This window comes from Platichthys flesus, chromosome 5 (assembly GCF_949316205.1).
Source record: "Platichthys flesus chromosome 5, fPlaFle2.1, whole genome shotgun sequence".
NCBI lineage: Eukaryota > Metazoa > Chordata > Actinopteri > Pleuronectiformes > Pleuronectidae > Platichthys > Platichthys flesus.
Genome location: NC_084949.1, coordinates 28,263,338 through 28,284,045, shown reverse-complemented (window position 1 = coordinate 28,284,045; position 20,708 = coordinate 28,263,338). Strand labels below are relative to the sequence as shown.

Below are 20,708 nucleotides of genomic sequence, written 5' to 3'. Positions count from 1 at the left end.
GAATGACTTCCTGTGGGACGTGTCAGGGCCTCAGGTCGAAGCTGATTGGTCGAACACTGGTTCATTAATTATTTGGATGAGAAAATCTTCTTCAGCACAAACGAGACACTGATGTGGAAAAAACTGCTTTATTTAAAAAAGATCAAAGTACAAGATAAAGATTTCCCAGAGTGCATTGCTCCAAGGATCAGTTCTGGACGCCATCGTTCAGACTCGTCATGGATCATAAACTCCTCCACGTTAGCAGATGGGACATGGACCAAAGAAAACCATGGAACCAGACGAGGTTGATGATTGTTCAAGTGTTTCAGATCAGTTTGGTTTGAATCAGTTATTAAGATATAAACAGTGTCTTGATATTAAACCACGTGGAGACTGAATGAGCTGCCTCCATGTTTCTGTCCAGTCCTTCATTTATAAACCGATGACGTTAACTGCAAATGATAATAACATATTTAGAGATATCACTTATACGTTATGATCGAGAGATGAGACGAACTGTGATTGGTTGAGATCACAAGAATCAAACAGTTGAAGGACTGATACTCGTCTCCAGTGAGAGCACAGCTGCATGTTCACATCTGGAATATGATTTTACATGTGAGGACGATTCTGAGGAGACGAGAAGAGACAGAATCAGTGCGTTGGTCTGAAACCTGACGTCACTGTAGGTGACCTCAGGTTGGTAAGGTCAGGGTGACTCCTGCATACATCACGTGGTCAGAAGAGTGTGAACACTCCTGTGTTAGTGCCAACAGAGGAGTAATCGATTACTCCTCTGTTGGCACTAACAGAGGAGTAATCGATTACTCCCTGTTGGCACTAACAGGAGTAATCGATTACTTTCTCCCTCGGGGGCGATTGAGATGATGTGAGAGTTTTGCTGTCGTCCATCTTTATTTACAGTTTAACTCAGTTTCAGTTCATCACAGCAGCGTAACTGGACTGGACCATTTCAAATGGTTCCTTCCACCTGACCCGTGTGTGAGTGTGTCTCTTTCAACCGGATCATCACAACCAGTTGTTGTGCTTCGGTTGCCATGATGACAGGGCGCGACCTGAAGAGGTCAGAAATGTCGTGAGAGGATGTGAACAAACATGGAGTCGACACTCAGGTGCCGACTCCTCATGTTCCTGACGTTTACTAAACGTGGAGGACGATGGAGACGTTTTCTCTCAGCAGCTCAACAGACGTCTCTGAAGACAGACGGGCGGCGGCACCTCAGTGTCTCTGAATCAGAGACTGGAAACTAATCTGGTTTTATTTTCCTCTGGGTTTGAGTCTGAACAGAAACTGAGACTTTAGTAAACGATGTCCGTCCTCTTCCTGATTGGTTCTCATCAGTCACATGCCGTCAGTTACACTCCCACCTCATGTTGTTACATCATGACATCACGTTAAAAGTCTCACGGCTGAAAAAGGACACAAAGACAAACACTGGCGGAAGCTGGCTTCTACCTCCTCCTCTTCAGGAACCCCTGAGCTTCTTTCTGCAGTCTGTCCACGTCCTCCTTGCTGCTGTCCTCCGAGTCCGGAGGGACGTAGTCGGAGTCCTGGCCCACGTCTTCGCTGTCGTCATCGATGAAGCTGTCGTCGTACTCGTCTTCGTCTTCGTCTTCGTCTTCGTCTGGGCTCTTCCTGGGGACAGTGTGTGATCGAGCTGCAGAGACGTGATGACATCATGTGAGGAAACGGTCACCAGAACCTTCGGTTTTCAAATGTTTCTGTGATCTCTGATGAGCTGGTTCAGGCGTCCACACTCTCATGTGCTGAAAGCTGCAGGGACACACATGTTGTGTGATGTGTGAGATGTGTGACATATAAAAGCAGCTCACCTGCTCTCTTTGTGTGTTTGTATTCTTTCCTGTGAAGAGGATTCTTCCTGTGAGAGAAACACAGATTATGATCAGACACAGACACTGTAATGGAACTCTCTGTCTGTGGTCACAACCTGTCTGTGTGTGTCTGTGTGGGTCTGTGTGGGACACAGAGACACAACATGACCTGAATTACTCCACAGCTGCTGTTAACACAATAATGATAATTAAAATGCTGACAGATGGTGAGGACGAGCGCTGGCGGCACCACGGTACGACAGCGTCGGTCCAGTTAGCTTAGCTTAAAGACTGGAGACAGGTGGAAACAGCTAGCCTAGCTCTGTCCAAACAAAACCCACCAACCAGCAGCTAAAGATCCTAAATTGACTTGTTACAATCTGCTGTGAAACAGGTGTCACAAGTTCGATTCCTCGTGTTCACGCACATCTGGTAAAAATCTGACGTGTGACGTCACATCAACTGTCCTGGATTGTGATTGGTTGTTGACAGGACCTAAATGCTCTGAATGTGCATCACGCCCCCTGGTGGTCAACATGGAAAGTCATGATGACAGCCTGCACCTCCACCTTCGACTGAAACAGGTCCCTGTGGGCCGGTCATCAGGTTTCCCATCATGCCTTTCAACCAATGCCTGTCATCTTCAGGCGCAACAACATGTCTGACCTGTAGCAGCCTGTGCCGTAGGGACACTCGGGTCGGTCCTCCTCCTCCTCCTCCTGGTCCTCCTCGTCCTCCTCGAAGTCACTGTCCCCGGGGTGACTGCACTCCTGGAAATGAACGGGGTTCTTCCTGGAGAAACAAACGTGTGGATAAGAGGTTTTCAGTCTCTCACGCTCGTCTTAAACACAAACAGTTGATCCTGAAACTAAAGACACTGATTCCAGCAGCAGAAAGTCAACGCAGCAGGTCTTCTGAAAATGTCCGGCTGCTGAGGAGGAAGAGGAGGACGAGGACTCACCTGTAGCAGTCCTTCCCGTATGGACACGGCGGTCGTGACCGAGCAGAGACAGACGAGGATGGTTGAGTCCCCTGTCGTTCTTCTTTCGACTTCCTGTCCTCCTTCTTGGATTCGGTCTCGTCAGGGTCCTGTGTCATGGCGGCGGTGCTGGTCGCCCTGGATGTCTCTCCTGCTTCTCCCTCCTCTCCCATCTCCATGGCGAGGCTGTGGGACTCGCTGCTTGTCTCAGGTCTGCTGGAGCCATGATGACGGGCTGTGACATCATCCTGGAAGTCAACAAATCAACACACGGGTCGGAACATTTAAATATTTACATTATTCATATCAATGGAATCTAATTCATTCATCTCCAAGAAACAACAATTCTCAGAGATCACGTTTCAGAGGTTAAGGTCACGTGGACTTTCTCTCATCAGCTCCTTTTTGAGTCCAAGTGAGCGACAGAGGAACCACCTGAAACCTGAGGCTGCTTCAGAAGAGTGAAGACTTAGATCTGAGCTTCACTTAGGATCAAAAACAGAAAATCTTTACATCAACTGGAAAATAGTTCTTATTTTACTTTAAATATAATTTGAAAAGTTTCCAAATATTCATTAAAGTTTCCACATCAATGAGTAATCAGTCTGTACGTTTATTTCTAAATGCTAAGCTAACGGCTAACAGCCCTGAGACGTTTATTCAGGACATAGAGCAGTAGAGCAGAATTCATTTGAACTCACTCTTCATCACTCACCTTCCTCCTCCTCTTCCTAGGATGCTCCTCCCCCTCCTCACTAAGCCCCGCCCCCTCTGGTGACTGGGGGACAGTGGGCGTGGTCAATTTGAATGTTTTACTTCTCTTAACGGACGACTGAGCTAAAAGAGACGAAGATAAATTTAACATCAATGTTTTTATGTAAACAAAAAGATTTGCAGTCATGTGACGGACACTGGGGGGGGGGGGGGGGGGGTACCTTTGGGACTGGAGGACGAAATGGGAGCAACAGCTGCCGTCATCCACGCAGGTAAAACTCTCTTCTTCATCACAGACACAGCACGGCCATCATCCTCCTCTTCCTTTGGAGGCCTGAAGTCTTCCTGTGTGAAACAAGAGAAAACACAGCGCTCTGATTGGCCACCTGCAGGTTTGCTCCAGCCTGTGATTGGTTGGAGAACACTGACTCCAGTTCAGACACATCACCTGATTGATTAAAGTTTATATTCATTCATATATTTGAGTTTTGAAATCTAAGTCACAATGAATCATGAATCCAATAGATAATCCCAAAATGAATCAATAATGTTAAAACTTAAAGTCTAGAGTTTATGTAACTGTGACCGTTTGAGCTGATGTTTGAAAGTGTAAACGATGTGTAATACACATGTTGGCCTGAGAGGCGTCGACCTGTTGGAGCCCTCGTTAGAGAGAAGGTCCCATTTGAATCGCTTCTTAACGACTCGAGGATCCGGAGCCTGAACAGTTGAACTGTGACATTTTAACAACCACATTTTAAATCATCTAAACGATTGGATGATCTACATTTCCCACGGGATTAATAAAGTATCCATCTATTCATCTATCTATCTATCTATCCATCTATCTATTAAATATTTATGATCTTGTTTCCTGCTTCTCTGGTGATTTAGTTTTGAGTCAATGAACCTGATGTAAACGTCTGGGACCCTCCTCCTCTTCCTCTTCCTCCTCCTCCTCCTCCTCCTCCTCCTCATTGGACAGAGCTGCCGAGGTTGGCTCCTCGTGAGGCGGAGTCTGTCCAGGGTGGAGTCTGATTGAATGAGCCGGCTCCACCTCTGGCTCAGGAGAAGTGGGACGTTCCTCCTCTTCTTTTTCTTCTTCTTCAAACGTCTGACTGTTTCTGCAGGAAGTGACAAAGTAAAAAGGACAGATTGAAAACTCTGCTGCTCGGTGTGAGAGTTACATCGATCACATGATGACACATGAGTCAACCCGAAGCCCACAGGTATGAGATCAGATCCCACAGGAGCAGGAGGTTCATCTCACATCTCTCCTGACATGTGACTACCTGGGGGTGTGCTCTCCTGCGCCCACAGCCAGCACCTGGTAGATGAACTGTCCCGGCAGCAGAGACAACACGTCTCCGTCCTGAAGAGGGGACCAGGACCCTCTCCTCAGAGGTCGAGGGTCGTCAGCGAGGGACGACTGAATGAAGCACGGGTTCATGTGCATCTAGAGACGCAAGCAGAGGATGAACCAGTTTGTGTTGTTCAATGATATGAAGGTTTTGAAAGATGAGTGAAGCTTCTGCAGAATGACGGGTCTGGTGTCGAGCTCCAGGTCCACAGACGAACACTGATCCACACAGAAACATGAGGGAATCGAACATGTGACGTCTGTTTCACACACCGATCAGGAGCACACACTGTAACTAAAGATGGACGACATGCTAAAGTGAAGCCAAATCATCTGGATCGCCCCCTGCTGGTTGGCTGCAGTATAGAGCATACCCTGCCTCCTGCATGTTAGCAGATGGGACAAAGTAGACGTTATGTTCATGTTGTTCAAAGATGGTTTCTGTCATTTCAGGTTCTCCGAGAGAGTTCCTACGAGGTCTGCTAGCTTAGCCCCTTCTGGTGGACTTTTAGGCTAACAGCGTTTTGTGGACTCGAACACTTCACCCCCGTGAGTAGATAATGAGGGAAGTTTCACTTATGGTGAACTGTCCCTTTAAGATCTGAAATGTATCTGTTGGATTAAGTGACAAGCAGCAGAAACTAAGCAGCAGCTGTTCAGGGACTGGGTCGGTTCTTCTCGTTAATAAAATCAAAGGTTTAATTCATGATCACAAACAGAGGATGTGGTAAATAAGAGAGGAACTCTGTGAACCTGAACCTGGAGCCACTCTTTATGAAGAGGGTGTGGATCTCAGATCGTGTTGGACACCAGGGGGCGATCTAGACACTTCTCTTTAGGGAGCCGTCGGTCACTGATCATGTCCACGTGACCTTAAAGGACTGAATGTCCCTGATGGAATGAACGAGTGATGATGGTTTCAGTTCTTTTCCTTTGAAGAAGAGAGGAACTCACAGGTTTGATCTGCAGCCGGCCGCTCAGGTTCTGCAGCAGCCCGTGAAGTCTGGACACTCTCTTATCACTGACCTGGGACAACGTGGAGACAAAGCAGGGGACGACCTTCAGCACATGTTAGTTTGACCTTCAGCACATGTTAGTTTGACCTTCAGCACATGTTAGTTTGACCTTCAGCACGTTAGTTCGACCTTCAGCACGTTAGTTCGAGGGAGAAGATGACTGTTACTGTCGATATTAATGATGTTCAATGTCCTGTGAAAAATATAAACACAAAATATTCATTTTAAAACGTTTATTAAAATGTAATTAAAGCAATTATTTTGCTTTTTAAATAGTTTGAATTTGTTTTCTGTCAACTGTTTTTTAGAAGCTCCGTGAGCTGAAGACCTGTTCCTGACAAGTTCCTGACATGTTCCTGACGTGTTCCTGACATGTTCCTGACAAGTTCCTTAGTCCTTCAGGGGTTGAGATCAAACACTCAACTGGGCTCCTGACCAGAGGAGATGGCTCCTCCACCTGAGGAACCTTCCACTTCATGAGATCTGCTCCGTCTTTAACACACCTGTTGTCCCAGGCGTCCTCCTCGAGGACCTTTTCCTCTCAGCTGGTTTTATTAATCTTTTATCTTATTTGAATTATTTGACAGTTTAGTCGTTCTACTTGCACCTTGGTGTATTCCGTTTTCCCGCCCTTTTGTTGTTCCACTGGTGAAGTTGGTCAACGAGTGGTTTTTAATGTGTTAAATCAATCCCAGTGACGTTGACCAGGGTTAATCCGGTCACACCCCGGGAGGACAGGTGACATGTGACCGTTGGGTGAACCACAGGATCCACTGATGTCCCAGTTCAACTAAACCACAGAGGACACTCACTCCCAGTAGGGGGCCCCTGCCCAGCACCGTCTCCCCCGGCGGCAGGTGCACCGGGGCCCCGCCGTCAAGCGGGACCAGGTCGAAGCCGGACATGGGTCAGCTCAACCCGGGTCACTGGGTCACTGGGTCACAAGGTCACTGGAGGCGCTGGTTGGAAAACACACAACAACACTGAGACTGGGAGCACGTGCACAGGAAGGTTCAGCTGACGTCACAGAAGGAGCGTTACCTTTGTTCGCCTGAGGAGAAAACCCCGCGAAAACAGATAGAAACAAACACAAACAAACAAACAAACAAGCCCACTCCTCCGGCAGCACCAGCACTTCCGGGATGCAGTAGCGCATGCGCACTGGAGCAGAACGCAGGCGTGGCTCTGTCCTGTAGATTCACATCCGCAGATTCACCAAACTGAATCACCTCCTATTATAGGTTTATTTTTAATGAAGTAAATATTTGCGTTAATAGCTAAAACTCAGGTTAGGTTATAGATGACTACATTACATTCTATAATAAAATAAACACTTAATAAACAGGAAACGACTTATACACTCAGAAACTCATTCTGATCATTTAAAATGTTATTGTTTATTAGCTAAATATTGTTGTGTGTTTTAAATGTAGCAGCAATCTGCAGAGGAAAACGTTATTGATTTTATTTTAGACAAAATGTTAAAGTGTTTTTTCTTTGCAGGGTGTCGCCCTGTGCGCATGCGTGTTCCACCCAGTGACGTGTGTAAACAACCGTTGAGACATTTAAACCTTCAGCTGTCAGACACCGAGGGGACACGTCACGGTAAGAGGACACTGTTATTACGAGATACTGGTGGCAAGAGACACTGTTAGCACGAGACACCGTTAGCAAGAGACACCGTTAGCAAGAGACACCGTTAGCAAGAGACATCGTTAGCACGAGACACTGTTAGCAAGAGACACCGTTAGCACGAGACACCGTTAGCAAGAGACACCGTTAGCAAGAGACACTGTTAGCAAGAGTCACTGTTAGCACGAGACACTGTTAGCGAGAGACACTGTTAGCACGAGACACTGTTAGCACGAGACACTGTTAGCACGAGACACTGTTAGCACGAGACACTGTTAGCACGAGACACTGTTAGCAAGAGTCACTGTTAGTACGAGACACTGTTAGTACGAGACACTGGTGGCAAGAGTCACTGTTAGCGAGAGACACTGTTAGCGAGAGACACTGTTAGCAAGAGTCACTGTTAGCACGAGACACTGTTAGCGAGAGACACTGTTAGCACGAGACACTGTTAGCACGAGACACTGTTAGCACGAGACACTGTTAGCACGAGACACTGTTAGCACGAGACACTGTTAGCAAGAGTCACTGTTAGCACGAGACACTGTTAGCAAGAGTCACTGTTAGCACGAGACACTGTTAGCGAGAGACACTGTTAGCACGAGACACTGTTAGCACGAGACACTGTTAGCACGAGACACTGTTAGCACGAGACACTGTTAGCACGAGACACTGTTAGCACGAGACACTGTTAGCAAGAGTCACTGTTAGTACGAGACACTGTTAGTACGAGACACTGATAGCACGAGACACTGTTAGCAAGAGTCACTGTTAGCACGAGACACTGTTAGCACGAGACACTGTTAGCACGAGACACTGTTAGCACGAGACACTGTTAGCACGAGACACTGTTAGCACGAGACACTGTTAGCACGAGACACTGTTAGCGAGAGTCACTGTTAGCGAGAGACACCGTTAGCACGAGACACCGTTAGCAAGAGTCACTGTTAGCACGAGACACTGTTAGCACGAGACACTGTTAGCACGAGACACTGTTAGCACGAGACACTGTTAGCACGAGACACTGTTAGCACGAGACACTGTTAGCACGAGACACTGTTAGCGAGAGTCACTGTTAGCGAGAGACACCGTTAGCACGAGACACCGTTAGCAAGAGACACCGTTAGCACGAGACACCGTTGGCACGAGACACTGTTGGCACGAGACACTGTTAGCGAGAGACACCATTAGCACGAGACACCGTTAGCACGAGACACTGTTAGCACGAGACACTGTTGGCACGAGACACTGTTAGTGAGAGTCACTGTTAGCGAGAGACACTGTTAGCACGAGACACTGGTGGCAAGAGTCACTGTTAGTGAGAGTCACTGTTAGCACGAGACACCGTTAGCTAGAGACACCGTTAGCACGAGACACTGTTAGCAAGAGACATCGTTAGCACGAGACACTGTTAGCAAGAGACACCGTTAGCAAGAGACACCGTTAGCAAGAGACATCGTTAGCACGAGACACTGTTAGCACGAGACACCGTTAGCAAGAGACACCGTTAGCAAGAGACACCGTTAGCAAGAGACATCGTTAGCACGAGACACTGTTAGCAAGAGACACCGTTAGCACGAGACACCGTTAGCAAGAGACACCGTTAGCAAGAGACACTGTTAGCAAGAGTCACTGTTAGCACGAGACACTGTTAGCGAGAGACACTGTTAGCACGAGACACTGTTAGCACGAGACACTGTTAGCACGAGACACTGTTAGCACGAGACACTGTTAGCACGAGACACTGTTAGCAAGAGTCACTGTTAGTACGAGACACTGTTAGTACGAGACACTGGTGGCAAGAGTCACTGTTAGCGAGAGACACTGTTAGCGAGAGACACTGTTAGCAAGAGTCACTGTTAGCACGAGACACTGTTAGCGAGAGACACTGTTAGCACGAGACACTGTTAGCACGAGACACTGTTAGCACGAGACACTGTTAGCACGAGACACTGTTAGCACGAGACACTGTTAGCAAGAGTCACTGTTAGCACGAGACACTGTTAGCAAGAGTCACTGTTAGCACGAGACACTGTTAGCGAGAGACACTGTTAGCACGAGACACTGTTAGCACGAGACACTGTTAGCACGAGACACTGTTAGCACGAGACACTGTTAGCACGAGACACTGTTAGCACGAGACACTGTTAGCAAGAGTCACTGTTAGTACGAGACACTGTTAGTACGAGACACTGATAGCACGAGACACTGTTAGCAAGAGTCACTGTTAGCACGAGACACTGTTAGCACGAGACACTGTTAGCACGAGACACTGTTAGCACGAGACACTGTTAGCACGAGACACTGTTAGCACGAGACACTGTTAGCACGAGACACTGTTAGCACGAGACACTGTTAGCGAGAGTCACTGTTAGCGAGAGACACCGTTAGCACGAGACACCGTTAGCAAGAGACACCGTTAGCACGAGACACCGTTGGCACGAGACACTGTTGGCACGAGACACTGTTAGCGAGAGACACCATTAGCACGAGACACCGTTAGCACGAGACACTGTTAGCACGAGACACTGTTGGCACGAGACACTGTTAGTGAGAGTCACTGTTAGCGAGAGACACTGTTAGCACGAGACACTGGTGGCAAGAGTCACTGTTAGTGAGAGTCACTGTTAGCACGAGACACCGTTAGCTAGAGACACCGTTAGCACGAGACACTGTTAGCACGAGACACCGTTAGCACGAGACACTGTTAGCACGAGACACCGTTAGCACGAGACACCGTTAGCACGAGACACTGTTAGCACGAGACACTGTTAGCAAGTCACTGTTAGCACGAGACACCGTTAGCACGAGACACTGTTAGCGAGAGACACTGTTAGCACGAGACAGCGGGACACTGTTGGTTGAGACAGGTTGTCCATGAACCTGTCTCTGATACTCTGCTGTGACCAGGACTTGGACAGGACCTGTCCCTGTGTCATCACATATTTGTCTTCTCTAACCTCTCAGGTGGTTTCAAACTGTTGGACTCTATCATGCAGCATGAGCCCACGAGGACGTCCTCCGTGCTCCACCTCAGTGGAGGAGGACCGTCTCTGACGTCCACCAAGAGGACCGAGCCTCAGAACTTTGCAGAGTCTCTTCCCTCAGAGATGAGCGTGAGGATCTTCAGTGAGTTGGACCCGGAGAGTCTGTGCAGCGCGGCCTGCGCCTGCAAACTGTGGCACCACCTCATCGAGGACAGCGAGCAGCTGTGGAGGACTCAGTGTCTGCTGGTCCGAGCCGTCTGCCAGAGGGAGGTGGACAGGGACCGGAGACACGGGCTGTCCTGGAAGGTTGGTGGACGGTGCCGTGGACGGTGCTGGGGAAGCAGGGCTGCTGCTGGAAAGGGCCCACGCCATGAGATGTCTAAAAGAGATGTATAAAGAAAAAGATAATAGTCTTTAAACTCTGTTCTCATTTACTTACAAAGATTTGTTTTTAGCAATGATTAAAATAATTATTATATATAAATAATGCATCATGGTAGACGGGCCTGGGTGTGGACTTGGTGTCAGTGGCGGCCGGAGGAGGAGCAGATGATTCAAGGCTCCTTCAGCTTTCTGAGGAGCTGGACACTGTCCCATGTGTCCTCATGTGTCCTCATGTGTCCTCATGTGTCCTCATGTGTCCTCATGTGTCCTCATGTGTCCTCATGTGTCCTCATGTGTCCTCATGTGTCCTCATGTCTGTCACAGCTCCTCCTCACACGAGAGCTCTGGTATCGGAGCCTGAAAAACTCAGCTGTGTCTGTTTGCGTTTCATCAGTGGCTTCCTCAGAGAGATCCTTCTCCAACCTGTGACGATTAGAAACATGGTCACGGTCCAACATGATGCAAAAGAGACTTGATGAATGTTCACAGGGATTTGAGCTCTTCAGACATCAGTGACCTAATGAGACGTCTTCTCCACAGAGCCTCAGGTCCTCTCTCCACGGCCCTGCTGGGGGACCACAGATAAAACCTCTAGTTTCTTTGTGCTTGTCTAACGTTCACAGCTCCTTCACATGGAGGCTCTGGCCCAGTCGCCTCTTTTCCTCTGTTCATTTAAAGTGTTCCTATCTATAAAGAGAATGTCCGTCCCGTCCTCTGATTGGCTGCGGCTTCCTCTCTGCAGGTGACGTTGGTGAGGAACTACACTCGCAGCTGCCTGAAGAGCGATTGGCTGAGAGGAAGGTACAGTCACGTGAGGTCAGCGGAGGAGCTGAGCGGCAGGAGGATGACGCCGCTCGACGCCGAGACGTGGGGGGAGATCCTGGAGGCGGAGCTAGACAGATGACTTCAGGAGATCAGAGGATCTTCTTTGTATATTTTGTATTTTTATCAGACAAACAGCTGGACGTGTTTTTTTTACTTTTTTAAGAAAAAGAATCATGTGGAAAGAGAATGAATCAAATGGAACAGGAACTTTATTGGTGAATTGTTTCTTCAGCTGTTTCATTGCTTCGATGTAAATATGTAATAAATCTCTTTGTGAAACTCATGATGCAGATTATTAATGAAGCTGTTTCTTGGTAAAGTTCTGGAGTTTATTACACTGGAACATCTTTCTATAGGCAGGGTTCATACACATTTTGATCAATGGATTTCCAGGACTTTTCCATGACTTCTCAATAACTTTAAATTTCCATGATCATACATTTTGTGAGATCTCGGTGTATACATGAAAGTGACCACATTTAGTATTTAAGCTGACAATGAGAATTCCAAAGTAAACCTTGAATTACACAAATGAATGAGTCAATAGCTTGATTGAGGTCTTTGTCTGTTGTGACCCATCACATGTACTTTTCCATTTGTAGCCGAGCTTGGTTAAATCTACACTTCCCTGGCAGAGTGCTTTATCCCGCCTGCTTCCCCACCGAGCCTTTCACTTAGTATCAGAGCGTACGCCTGCTTATAGTTAGAGCGTATTTCTTTTAAAAGCATTTGAATTATTGAAAACTCTGCGTAAATGAACAACATGAAAATATGAATATAACAAATTTCCATGACTTCTCCAAAACTTTGGGGATTTTTCAAGCACTTTTCCAGGCCTGGAAATAAACATTTAACATTTCCAGGTTTTTCATGACCCTAGGAACCCTGTATATGGCTTTCTTTTAGACATGGGCTGAAAATGATTTTATTACATTTAAATAGTTCATGAACCTTTGAATGTGCTGGCCTTTTAAATGTGCAGTTTTGTATTTGACCACCGCCAGGTCCCAACACATGACGTCTCCTCGAGCAGAGAAATCAAATCCCTTGAACCAGAACAAACCTGAGGATATATCTTATTCTGAAAAGTAACGGCGGAGGCAGCCCCGCAGAGCTTCCGCTTTTATTTTGACAACAGGAAACGTGCTTCCCCCCAGCTCGACAGTGGTCCCCGCTCAGCATCCACAGGCCGAGACGGAAGCGACTGAACCCGGGACGATGGACGACGTTCCCGCGCTCGTCCACCTCGCCATCTCCCTGAAGATCCAGCCCAACGACGGAGCCGTGTTCTTCAAGGTGGACGGAAGCCGCTTCGGTCAGAGCCGAACCATCAAGCTGCTCACGGGCTCCAAGTACAAGATCCAGGTGGAGATGAAGCCCGGAACCGTGGAGGCCACGTAAGACCATGAAGGCGTTCAACGACGATGAGGACAGGGAGTGAAACCTCCTTTTTCTCCTCTTCATCTTCATCTTCCTTCTCTTCCTCTTCCTCTTCCTCTTCCTCTTCCTCTCCTCCTCTCCTCGTTTAAAGACAAGTAGGTCAGGGAATGAAACCTCTTCCTCTCCTCTCCTCTCCTCTCTTTTCCTCTCCTCTCCTCTCCTCTTCCTCTTCCTCTTCCTCTTCCTCCTCTCCTCCTCTTCTCCTCCTACTTTTCTCTCTTCCTCCTCTCCTCCTCCCCCTTTTCTCTCTTCCTCCTCTCCTCTCCTCTCCTCTCCTCTCTTTACCTCTCCTCTTCCTCTTCCTCTTCCTCTTCCTCCTCATCTCCTCTTCTCCACCTACTTTTCCCTCTTCCTCCTCCTCTTCCTCCTCCATGATTAATGAACCATGTGTAACTGGACCCCGGGTGCCGCCCCTGAGGCTCAGGTGGAGGTGGGCGTGGTCCAGCTGCTTAAAACCAACTCAAATTAAGATTTTTTTTAAAGCTGGTCGTGATAAAATAACTTAAAGAGAGATTCTTAAATTGGTCCCTAAAATGTTTCTGACTTTATGATGGGGATCTGAAGAAGGAGCAGGAGAGCGTTCAGGTGCCAGGGGGCGCTGTCTCCCTGGTGTCGTGACCGGCTCAGTGTGAAGGATGTAGTGACTCAGTCATGTGTCGTACATGTGAACGTAGACATGTGGACTGAGTCACGACATCGTCATGTGACTCTGGATCGGAACTGGAAACCTCAATGTGAAGCGTCAGTCGAGTTCTGCTTCTGGGTTCGGCAGCCAGTCCCATTAGAGATCCCAGTCTGAACGTCCTCCCCAGTGTGACCCAGTTCAAACGGGGGGGGGTTCAGGGCAGGTTGTGACCTTTGGCCTCAAAGACTCGTTCCCCTCGTTGAAGCGAAGAGGACCTAACATCACAACATGCTCTTCTTCCTCCTCACAGCAACATGAACATTGGAGGCATCGTCTTCCCTCTGGAGCAGCAGTCGAGGGACGAGGACTCGGTGGTTTATCACGGAAAGTACGACACGGAGGGCGTCCCGCACACCAAGAGCGGAGACCGGCAGCCTGTCCAAGTCAGCATCGAGGTGAGACAGCAGCGCCACCTTCAGGAGGCATCAGGGACAAGCTGGTTGTATTTGAAGTATGAGATCAGAAGTCCCTGATCATTGTAGCTGTTGGTGACCCAGTCTCTTTCTGTCCAGTTCAACAAGGCGGGGACATTCGAGACAGTCTGGCAGGCAAAGTACTACAACTACTACAAGAGGGAGCACTGCCAGTTCGGGAACAAGTTCAGCAACATCGAGTACGAGTGCAAGCCCAACGAGACTCGGACCCTCATGTGGATCAACAAGGAGACGTTCAACTGAGTCCACCCTGTCCTCCAGCGGACACCAGCCGGGACCGGGGGCGCACCAGCGCTGGGTTCCAACATCAGCATCTCAGTAAAAGGACAACTCTGGTTTCTGTTTTGTTTTATGATAAATGGGAGAAAATATCTGTAGCAGCCGTCTGAGCTTTTCAAAGTGTTTTTACTTCAAAGCTTCATTTAGCAGATTTGTTTTCTGGCAGCTTCACAGCTAAATGAGAACAGTTTGAAAACCAGAGGGACAGACAAGGGAATGTCCTTCACCTCTAAATCTGTCTCCACACCTCAGTGATCAACCTTTAGAGTTTAGTCATAGTTTTATTAAACCATACATTTAGTCAAATGAGCTTATCGGCCATCTTCTAAAAGCTTTGAATCACATTTCAAGTCAGTGTATCAGCAGCGGAACAGGAGTTCAGTTCAGCTCCATCACGGGAGTCAGTCGATGCTAACATCACGATAATAATCCACTGGCTAATGTCGGAGCTGCAGAAACTCGTTCATCAGGTGTGAAGGTTCCTCGGAGCAGAGCAGGCTCTGATGCTAACTGATGCTAACCACAGCCCCATCACGTCACCTGTCCAATTCAGATGGAGTCAGTTAATCAGACTTGTAGTTGTATAGTTCCCGTGCTTCCAGTGTTGGTGCTAAGCTAGGCTAACCACTATTGTTGTGTGTGTTAATAAGACTTGATCTTCACGTCAGTCTCACAGAATGAATGAGTGAAATCCTCAAAATGACCCTGTTTCTCCTCTAGTGAAAAAGAATGGTGAGAACTACCCCTCTATAACTCAAGCTACCCCAGCTAGCACGGTGTTAGCTGAAGTCATACGATGGGTGGAAGACGTATTTAACTTTATTTATTAACTGTGTCAGTGTGTACAGAACCTACTGGATAAGTTTCCTTTTTATTAAATGGATAAAAACACTAAACGCACAGTTTGAGTTTTTTCCTCTTTTGAATATTTAACTTCATGTTTCTTCGATAATCTCAGATTCAAAACAACACAGCTAATGTTAGCATTCAACTACTTCTTGGCTAACATTAAAATTCAACCAACATTGCTGTTCAACACTGTGACATGATACGATAACAAGAGTTTCATTTTATCGACGCATTAAAAACTGTCCTAGTATTAAATTTGTGGTCTGAATGCTAAATGCTAAATGCTTCATGTTACATAACGTTTCTGAAGCTGAGGGAAAAGACACAAGGGCATTTGATGCATTTGATGCTAACTGGAATGAAGATGTTACAATCTTCATTCCAGTTAGCTAGGAGGTGGTTGATTGCTAACATTAGCTATGAAGTTAGTTGAATGCTAACGTTAGCTTGTGGTTGAATGAACGTGTAGCTGATGCTTCATTTCACTTTGTTACGTTTGTGCTGTAACTGCTTTTGTGTTTGTTGGTTTTGTTTTGACGTGTGTGACTGGGTTCATTTTGCCTCATGATCATTGTGTTTCTGTTTCGACGTCTCAGTGCTTGAACTTTGCGGTTGTGTTACGTTAGTGAAGAGTGTAACGTGTCTCTGTGAATAAACCAGTAACACAACCAACAGGAGCCGCTGCAGTTTTTATTGTTCACTTGAGTATTTCCTTGTTTCTCTGGTAGGGGGGGGGGGGGGGGGGGGGGGGTCCTCCGAGTGCTGAGCTCCAACTGGTTCTCCGACTCGGACCTCAGAACAATGTCACAGTCGAGTAACACAAGCTAATAAAGTCCCAGTTGCGCGGGAACAATGTGAACATTAGCCAGCTAGCCATTATGAACTAGCAGGAACCAGTTCATAATAACTGGTTACGCACAATTTCACGCAGACCAACACGGTAGTAACACGTCCACACACATGACAAAGTGCTCTGTGTACAACACCTTTAATGATTGAACTAATACATGAATTCATGCATCTGTTCATGATATTCATGTGTAACAAGGACGTAGAAAACGTCCTGGAAATGAAGCGTGTAAATAATTTAAATGGGACATATTATGAAAATTCCACTGGTGTAGTGCTTCTACACGTTGATGTGGTATCTGGTCTACCGTCCCAAAAACAACTCCCACGATTAGTTGTGGTTTTTATCTCTGTCAGAAACGATACGCTAGAGTGCGTCCAATGGGAATAGGACCGAGAGGTAGGTCATGCTCCAACCACGCCCATGTAGGGAGTCTCGCTACATGCCCCCCCCCCCAGCTCAACTGATAAACGTATACAAAACAAAGAGACACATTCAACCTTATTCATGGAACTTTTCTTTATTTAAAATGAATCTTTTAAAATATTCTGTTTCATGTCAGTGTTTTAGATTTAAAGATCAAATGATTTCATCATGAGTGTAAATGTAAAACTAAATAAAGTCCAAACCAACTGCGATGTTCTGATTCGTCGATTCCTTCAGGATCAGTCAGGACAGTTTTATTAGCTTAGCTTAGCTTAGCTTAGCGTTCATCTCGTTTCTTCCCCCCTCACAAACACACGTCCTGTGGGTTTAACGTGGAGCTGGTGCGGTGGCGTCACCGGTTGGTTCTCAGGTTTGAACGTGTTCCGGCTCCGGCTCAAGTCTCTGAGCAGAAAAAATTCAAACTCACAACTGAACCCGAATCCACAATGTTCAATTTGTGTCTGGATTCAACACAACACAATACACTTTATCACACAGAGCGAGGCTAACGGCTTCCCCTGCGCCCAGTCTTAATGCTAAGCTAAGCTAACTATACAGTTCATTGATGTCCCCATCATAATGATCACTGGTGAAAATGATCTGAAGTGAATCTTAACGCAGACAAAAGTTTTCTTTAAACAAAACGTGATTCCAAAAATAAATGAGACAGAAAAGAATCAAGAAATTAGAGTTTTACAGAATCTGTAGCAGACAAATCTGTATTGTGAGCGTGACATCACACCTGCAGCTGTGATGTCACGTCCCAGCTGTGATGGAGCTGTGATGTCACGTCCCAGCTGTGATGTCACGTCCGAGCTGTGATGTCACGTCCCAGCTGTGATGGAGCTGTGATGTCACGTCCCAGCTATGATGTCACGTCCCAGCTGTGATGGAGCTGTGATGTCACGTCCCAGCTGTGATGGAGCTGTGATGTCACGTCCCAGCTGTGATGTCACGTCCCAGCTGTGATGGAGCTGTGATGTCACGTCCCAGCTGTGATGTCACGTCCCAGCTGTGATGGAGCTGTGATGTCACGTCCCAGCTGTGATGGAGCTGTGATGTCACGTCCCAGCTGTGATGTCACGTCACAGCTGTGATGGAGCTGTGATGTCACGTCCCAGCTGTGATGGAGCTGTGATGTCACGTCCCAGCTGTGATGTCACGTCCCAGCTGTGATGGAGCTGTGATGTCACGTCCCAGCTGTGATGTCACGTCCCAGCTGTGATGGAGCTGTGATGTCACGTCCCAGCTGTGATGTCACGTCCCAGCTGTGATGTCACGTCCCAGCTGTGATGTCACGTCCCAGCTGTGATGTCACGTCCCAGCTCCCAGGTTCTGGGCGGCGTTCAGTCGCTGTCGTCTTTTCTCCATCGCCCGCAGCTTCTTCAGCTCGATCTCTGCAGCCGAACATTTACCACCAGCTGAGGAAGAGAAACAGGAAGCAGGTCAAACAGTGCCGAGGCTCCGCCCCCCGAAACACGACTTCCTCTAAAAGCCCGGTTGGCTGCTCGGGGGGTTTCACAGCGGATCTCACCTTCTCCGGCTGCAGTGGAAACCGGGTAGTTCGGCCTCTTGAAGGTGAACTGATCTTTGTTGGAGCTCCTCAGCGGCGCCGCAGCAGCTGACTGAACCCGGCTGCTCGCCGCGGTGCTGAGGCGGCTGGATCCTGAGGTGGATCTGAAGGAATCCTTCACCTGAACGCCTGCAGTGAGGTGAGAGGACGGGGCGGCCGCCAGCCTGCGACCCGTTTGCTTCTGGAGAACTGGCTGCTGATTGGCCGGCTGGGGGCTCCTGTTGACCCAGGTTCTGTTGGACGTCTGACGGATAAGAGGAGTCTGTTTGGCGGACATGTTGTCCGAGCTCTGGTTCTGGTTCTCCAGGTCCTCACACATTTCACACAGCAGGTCGTCGTCAGCCGGATCGTCCCAAACCGGGTCGGATAAGAAGAAGGCGTCCAGGTCCTCGTCCAGGACGTCAGAGACGCCCCCGGGCTCCACGGGGGACGACAGTACCACGGGCTTCTTTAGGAGACTCGGAGCTGCTGTTCTCAGATCTGCGTTCGAGGCCGACGAGCTGAAAACCCTCGGATCAAACCAGGACTTCTGCGGTTCTGAGTTTGACGTTTGTCTGAGAAACTGAGACTGAGCGGACAAACAGGAAAACGTGTCCTGGCCTGCTGGTTTGGAGCTGGTCCCCGTCTGGATCCTCCTCACAGACAGGGTAGGATTCGATTCCAGCTTGAACGTTGTTCTTTGTCTCACGTTTTCTTTTTCCACTTTACGACCAGCGTTTACTTCCGTCTGGTGAACCGGGTCGCCAGTCCGGTTCTGTGTGGAGCTGTGAACCGGAGCCGTGAACTTCTGAGGATTCTCTGTCATCTCCAAAACCAGTGAATCCATTAACAAGTCGTCGTTTTCCCAGTCGTCCTCGAACTCATCGCGAGCTGCCCCCCCGTGACTGTCGGTGGTGGAAGCAGCTGCAGATTTCCCAGAAGCCTCTTTGGAAGATGAAACGTGAGCAGTCACCTGACTTAACCTGCCACTCACGTGTTGGGTGGGTCCATCAAACAGGAAGTCCAGATCGCTCTCCGTGTGTTGGTCCAGGAGAACGTGAGCGTCCGTCCCGTGCGGTTTAGAATCCTCCTGGTCGTGGTTCTCCAAGATGTCCTCAGACAGGAGCTCCAGACTCTGCTGGTCCTCCTCCTCGTCCTGACGGAACATGTTGAAGTCAAACTGTTTGGCCAACTTCAGCAGCTCGTCCACGCCGTTCGACCTGAGGAGGAATAAAACTGTTATTGGTCTTTTAATCAAAATCCATTTCCACACACTGAGTGAAACCAGTCCGACTCGTTCAGATCTGGAACTTCCTCGTGTTTCCAAGTGGACGTCTTCATCTTCTACGTGTCCGGCTCCTCTTCTTCATCCTGAGATGTTTGTGTTCTTCAGGTTTCACATCACGTGTTAGAAACCTCATCAACACGTCCGCTCGCTCACTGGGAAGCTTCCACACATTGTCCTGCTGGTTCCTCTCATGGACTCACTCTGATATGTTACACACATTTTACTTGGAGGCTGACCAGAAGTCAGGAACATTTGAGGAACATGTGAGGAACACGTGAGGAACACGTTTGGACTTCAGCGAGTGATGAGCTGTGTTCTGAACCCACCTCGGGGACTTCTTCTTGTGTTTGGGGACTTGAACCTCCGGGGTGCAGGGGATGATGGCGCTGTCTCCGATCCACTGCTGCAGCCGCGGCTCTGTGACCTCTGGTCTGCCGCGCTTCACGGACACAGGAGACAACACGGGGAGGACATGAGGACCGGGTCTGATGGATTTGAGTGTTTGGGGTTGGTGTGTTTCTGACCTCTGGAGCGATCCTGCTGACGATGTCTGAGATGTTCACGCCTCCAGGATGTCTTCTCCCTCGTTTACCTGCAGAGGAACAACAGCAGGTTGAGGTGGAACCTCAGGGAGGATCGTCCTATAAGGGACATGGAGACACTTACTGAGTCTGCTGGGAGACGGAGACGTGGCGTCCCAGATGATGTCCTGCTGGAGGTCGGAGTCGTTGTGAGGAGATCCTCCGGACCTGCAGCTCCTGGTCGGCGTCTTCAGGTCTGCACGAGAGGAAACAGACAGATTGACCTGGGTCCAGTGAGGTCAGAGGTCAGAGGTCAGCACCGTGCAGCGGGTGTGTGGACGTGTTCTCACCGGGAGTGCGTGTGGGATCCGACCCGGGATCCGCTGCTCTCTGAGCGGCTCTGCAGCTCCGCCTCAGCCGGCTGGAGCTCCGTCCGAGCGGGACGCCTGTCAGCCCGGCCCGAGGGTTCATGGTCCCGGAGCAGGGGAAGGTTCGATCCCGGAACACGTTCATATGATACTGTGAAGGTTCATCCGCTCGACGGAGCAGGTTTTAAACGTCCCGCCATCTTTTTCTTCTTCTTGTTGTTCTTCTTCTTCTTCTTCTTCTTCTTCTTCTTCTCTGGAGCTTTGGCGCCGCTCACCTCCACGG

The 20,708-nt window shown here is 48.4% G+C and overlaps 4 protein-coding genes across 6 annotated transcripts; 2 read left to right on the top strand and 2 right to left on the bottom strand.

Moving 5' to 3' along the window:
- Positions 1-112: 112 nt before the first annotated feature.
- Positions 113-7,060, bottom strand: aplf (aprataxin and PNKP like factor). The gene is made up of 11 exons (XM_062388518.1): positions 6,947-7,060; positions 6,718-6,864; positions 5,844-5,915; positions 4,822-4,985; positions 4,440-4,653; positions 3,751-3,874; positions 3,531-3,652; positions 2,798-3,063; positions 2,503-2,628; positions 1,837-1,883; positions 113-1,661 (listed from the first exon to the last, which is right to left on the bottom strand). The coding sequence occupies exons 2-11, from the start codon at positions 6,808-6,810 to the stop codon at positions 1,456-1,458; spliced, it is 1,434 nt and encodes a 477-aa protein (XP_062244502.1). The 5' UTR covers positions 6,811-6,864; positions 6,947-7,060; the 3' UTR covers positions 113-1,455.
- A 307-nt stretch (positions 7,061-7,367) lies between these two features.
- On the top strand, positions 7,368-12,016 carry LOC133954225 (F-box only protein 48). 3 transcript variants are annotated; one of them, XM_062388564.1, is made up of 3 exons: positions 7,368-7,510; positions 10,505-10,830; positions 11,651-12,016. In XM_062388564.1, exons 1-3 carry the CDS (start codon positions 7,384-7,386, stop codon positions 11,810-11,812), a joined length of 615 nt encoding a protein of 204 aa, XP_062244548.1. In that variant the 5' UTR covers positions 7,368-7,383; the 3' UTR covers positions 11,813-12,016. The 3 variants fall into 3 exon arrangements, with proteins under 3 accessions (XP_062244548.1, XP_062244547.1, XP_062244549.1); XM_062388563.1 differs by having other exon boundaries at positions 10,505-10,914; XM_062388565.1 differs by having other exon boundaries at positions 10,505-10,901; positions 11,651-11,790.
- An 856-nt stretch (positions 12,017-12,872) lies between these two features.
- On the top strand, positions 12,873-16,083 carry cnrip1a (cannabinoid receptor interacting protein 1a). Its single transcript, XM_062386915.1, has 3 exons — positions 12,873-13,130; positions 14,109-14,253; positions 14,371-16,083. The coding sequence occupies exons 1-3, from the start codon at positions 12,952-12,954 to the stop codon at positions 14,533-14,535; spliced, it is 489 nt and encodes a 162-aa protein (XP_062242899.1). The 5' UTR covers positions 12,873-12,951; the 3' UTR covers positions 14,536-16,083.
- A 1,748-nt stretch (positions 16,084-17,831) lies between these two features.
- On the bottom strand, positions 17,832-20,642 carry etaa1a (ETAA1 activator of ATR kinase a). The gene is made up of 6 exons (XM_062387215.1): positions 20,408-20,642; positions 20,203-20,313; positions 20,061-20,128; positions 19,863-19,975; positions 18,231-19,468; positions 17,832-18,117 (listed from the first exon to the last, which is right to left on the bottom strand). The coding sequence occupies exons 1-6, from the start codon at positions 20,568-20,570 to the stop codon at positions 18,011-18,013; spliced, it is 1,800 nt and encodes a 599-aa protein (XP_062243199.1). The 5' UTR covers positions 20,571-20,642; the 3' UTR covers positions 17,832-18,010.
- Between the last annotated feature and the right edge of the window lie 66 nt (positions 20,643-20,708).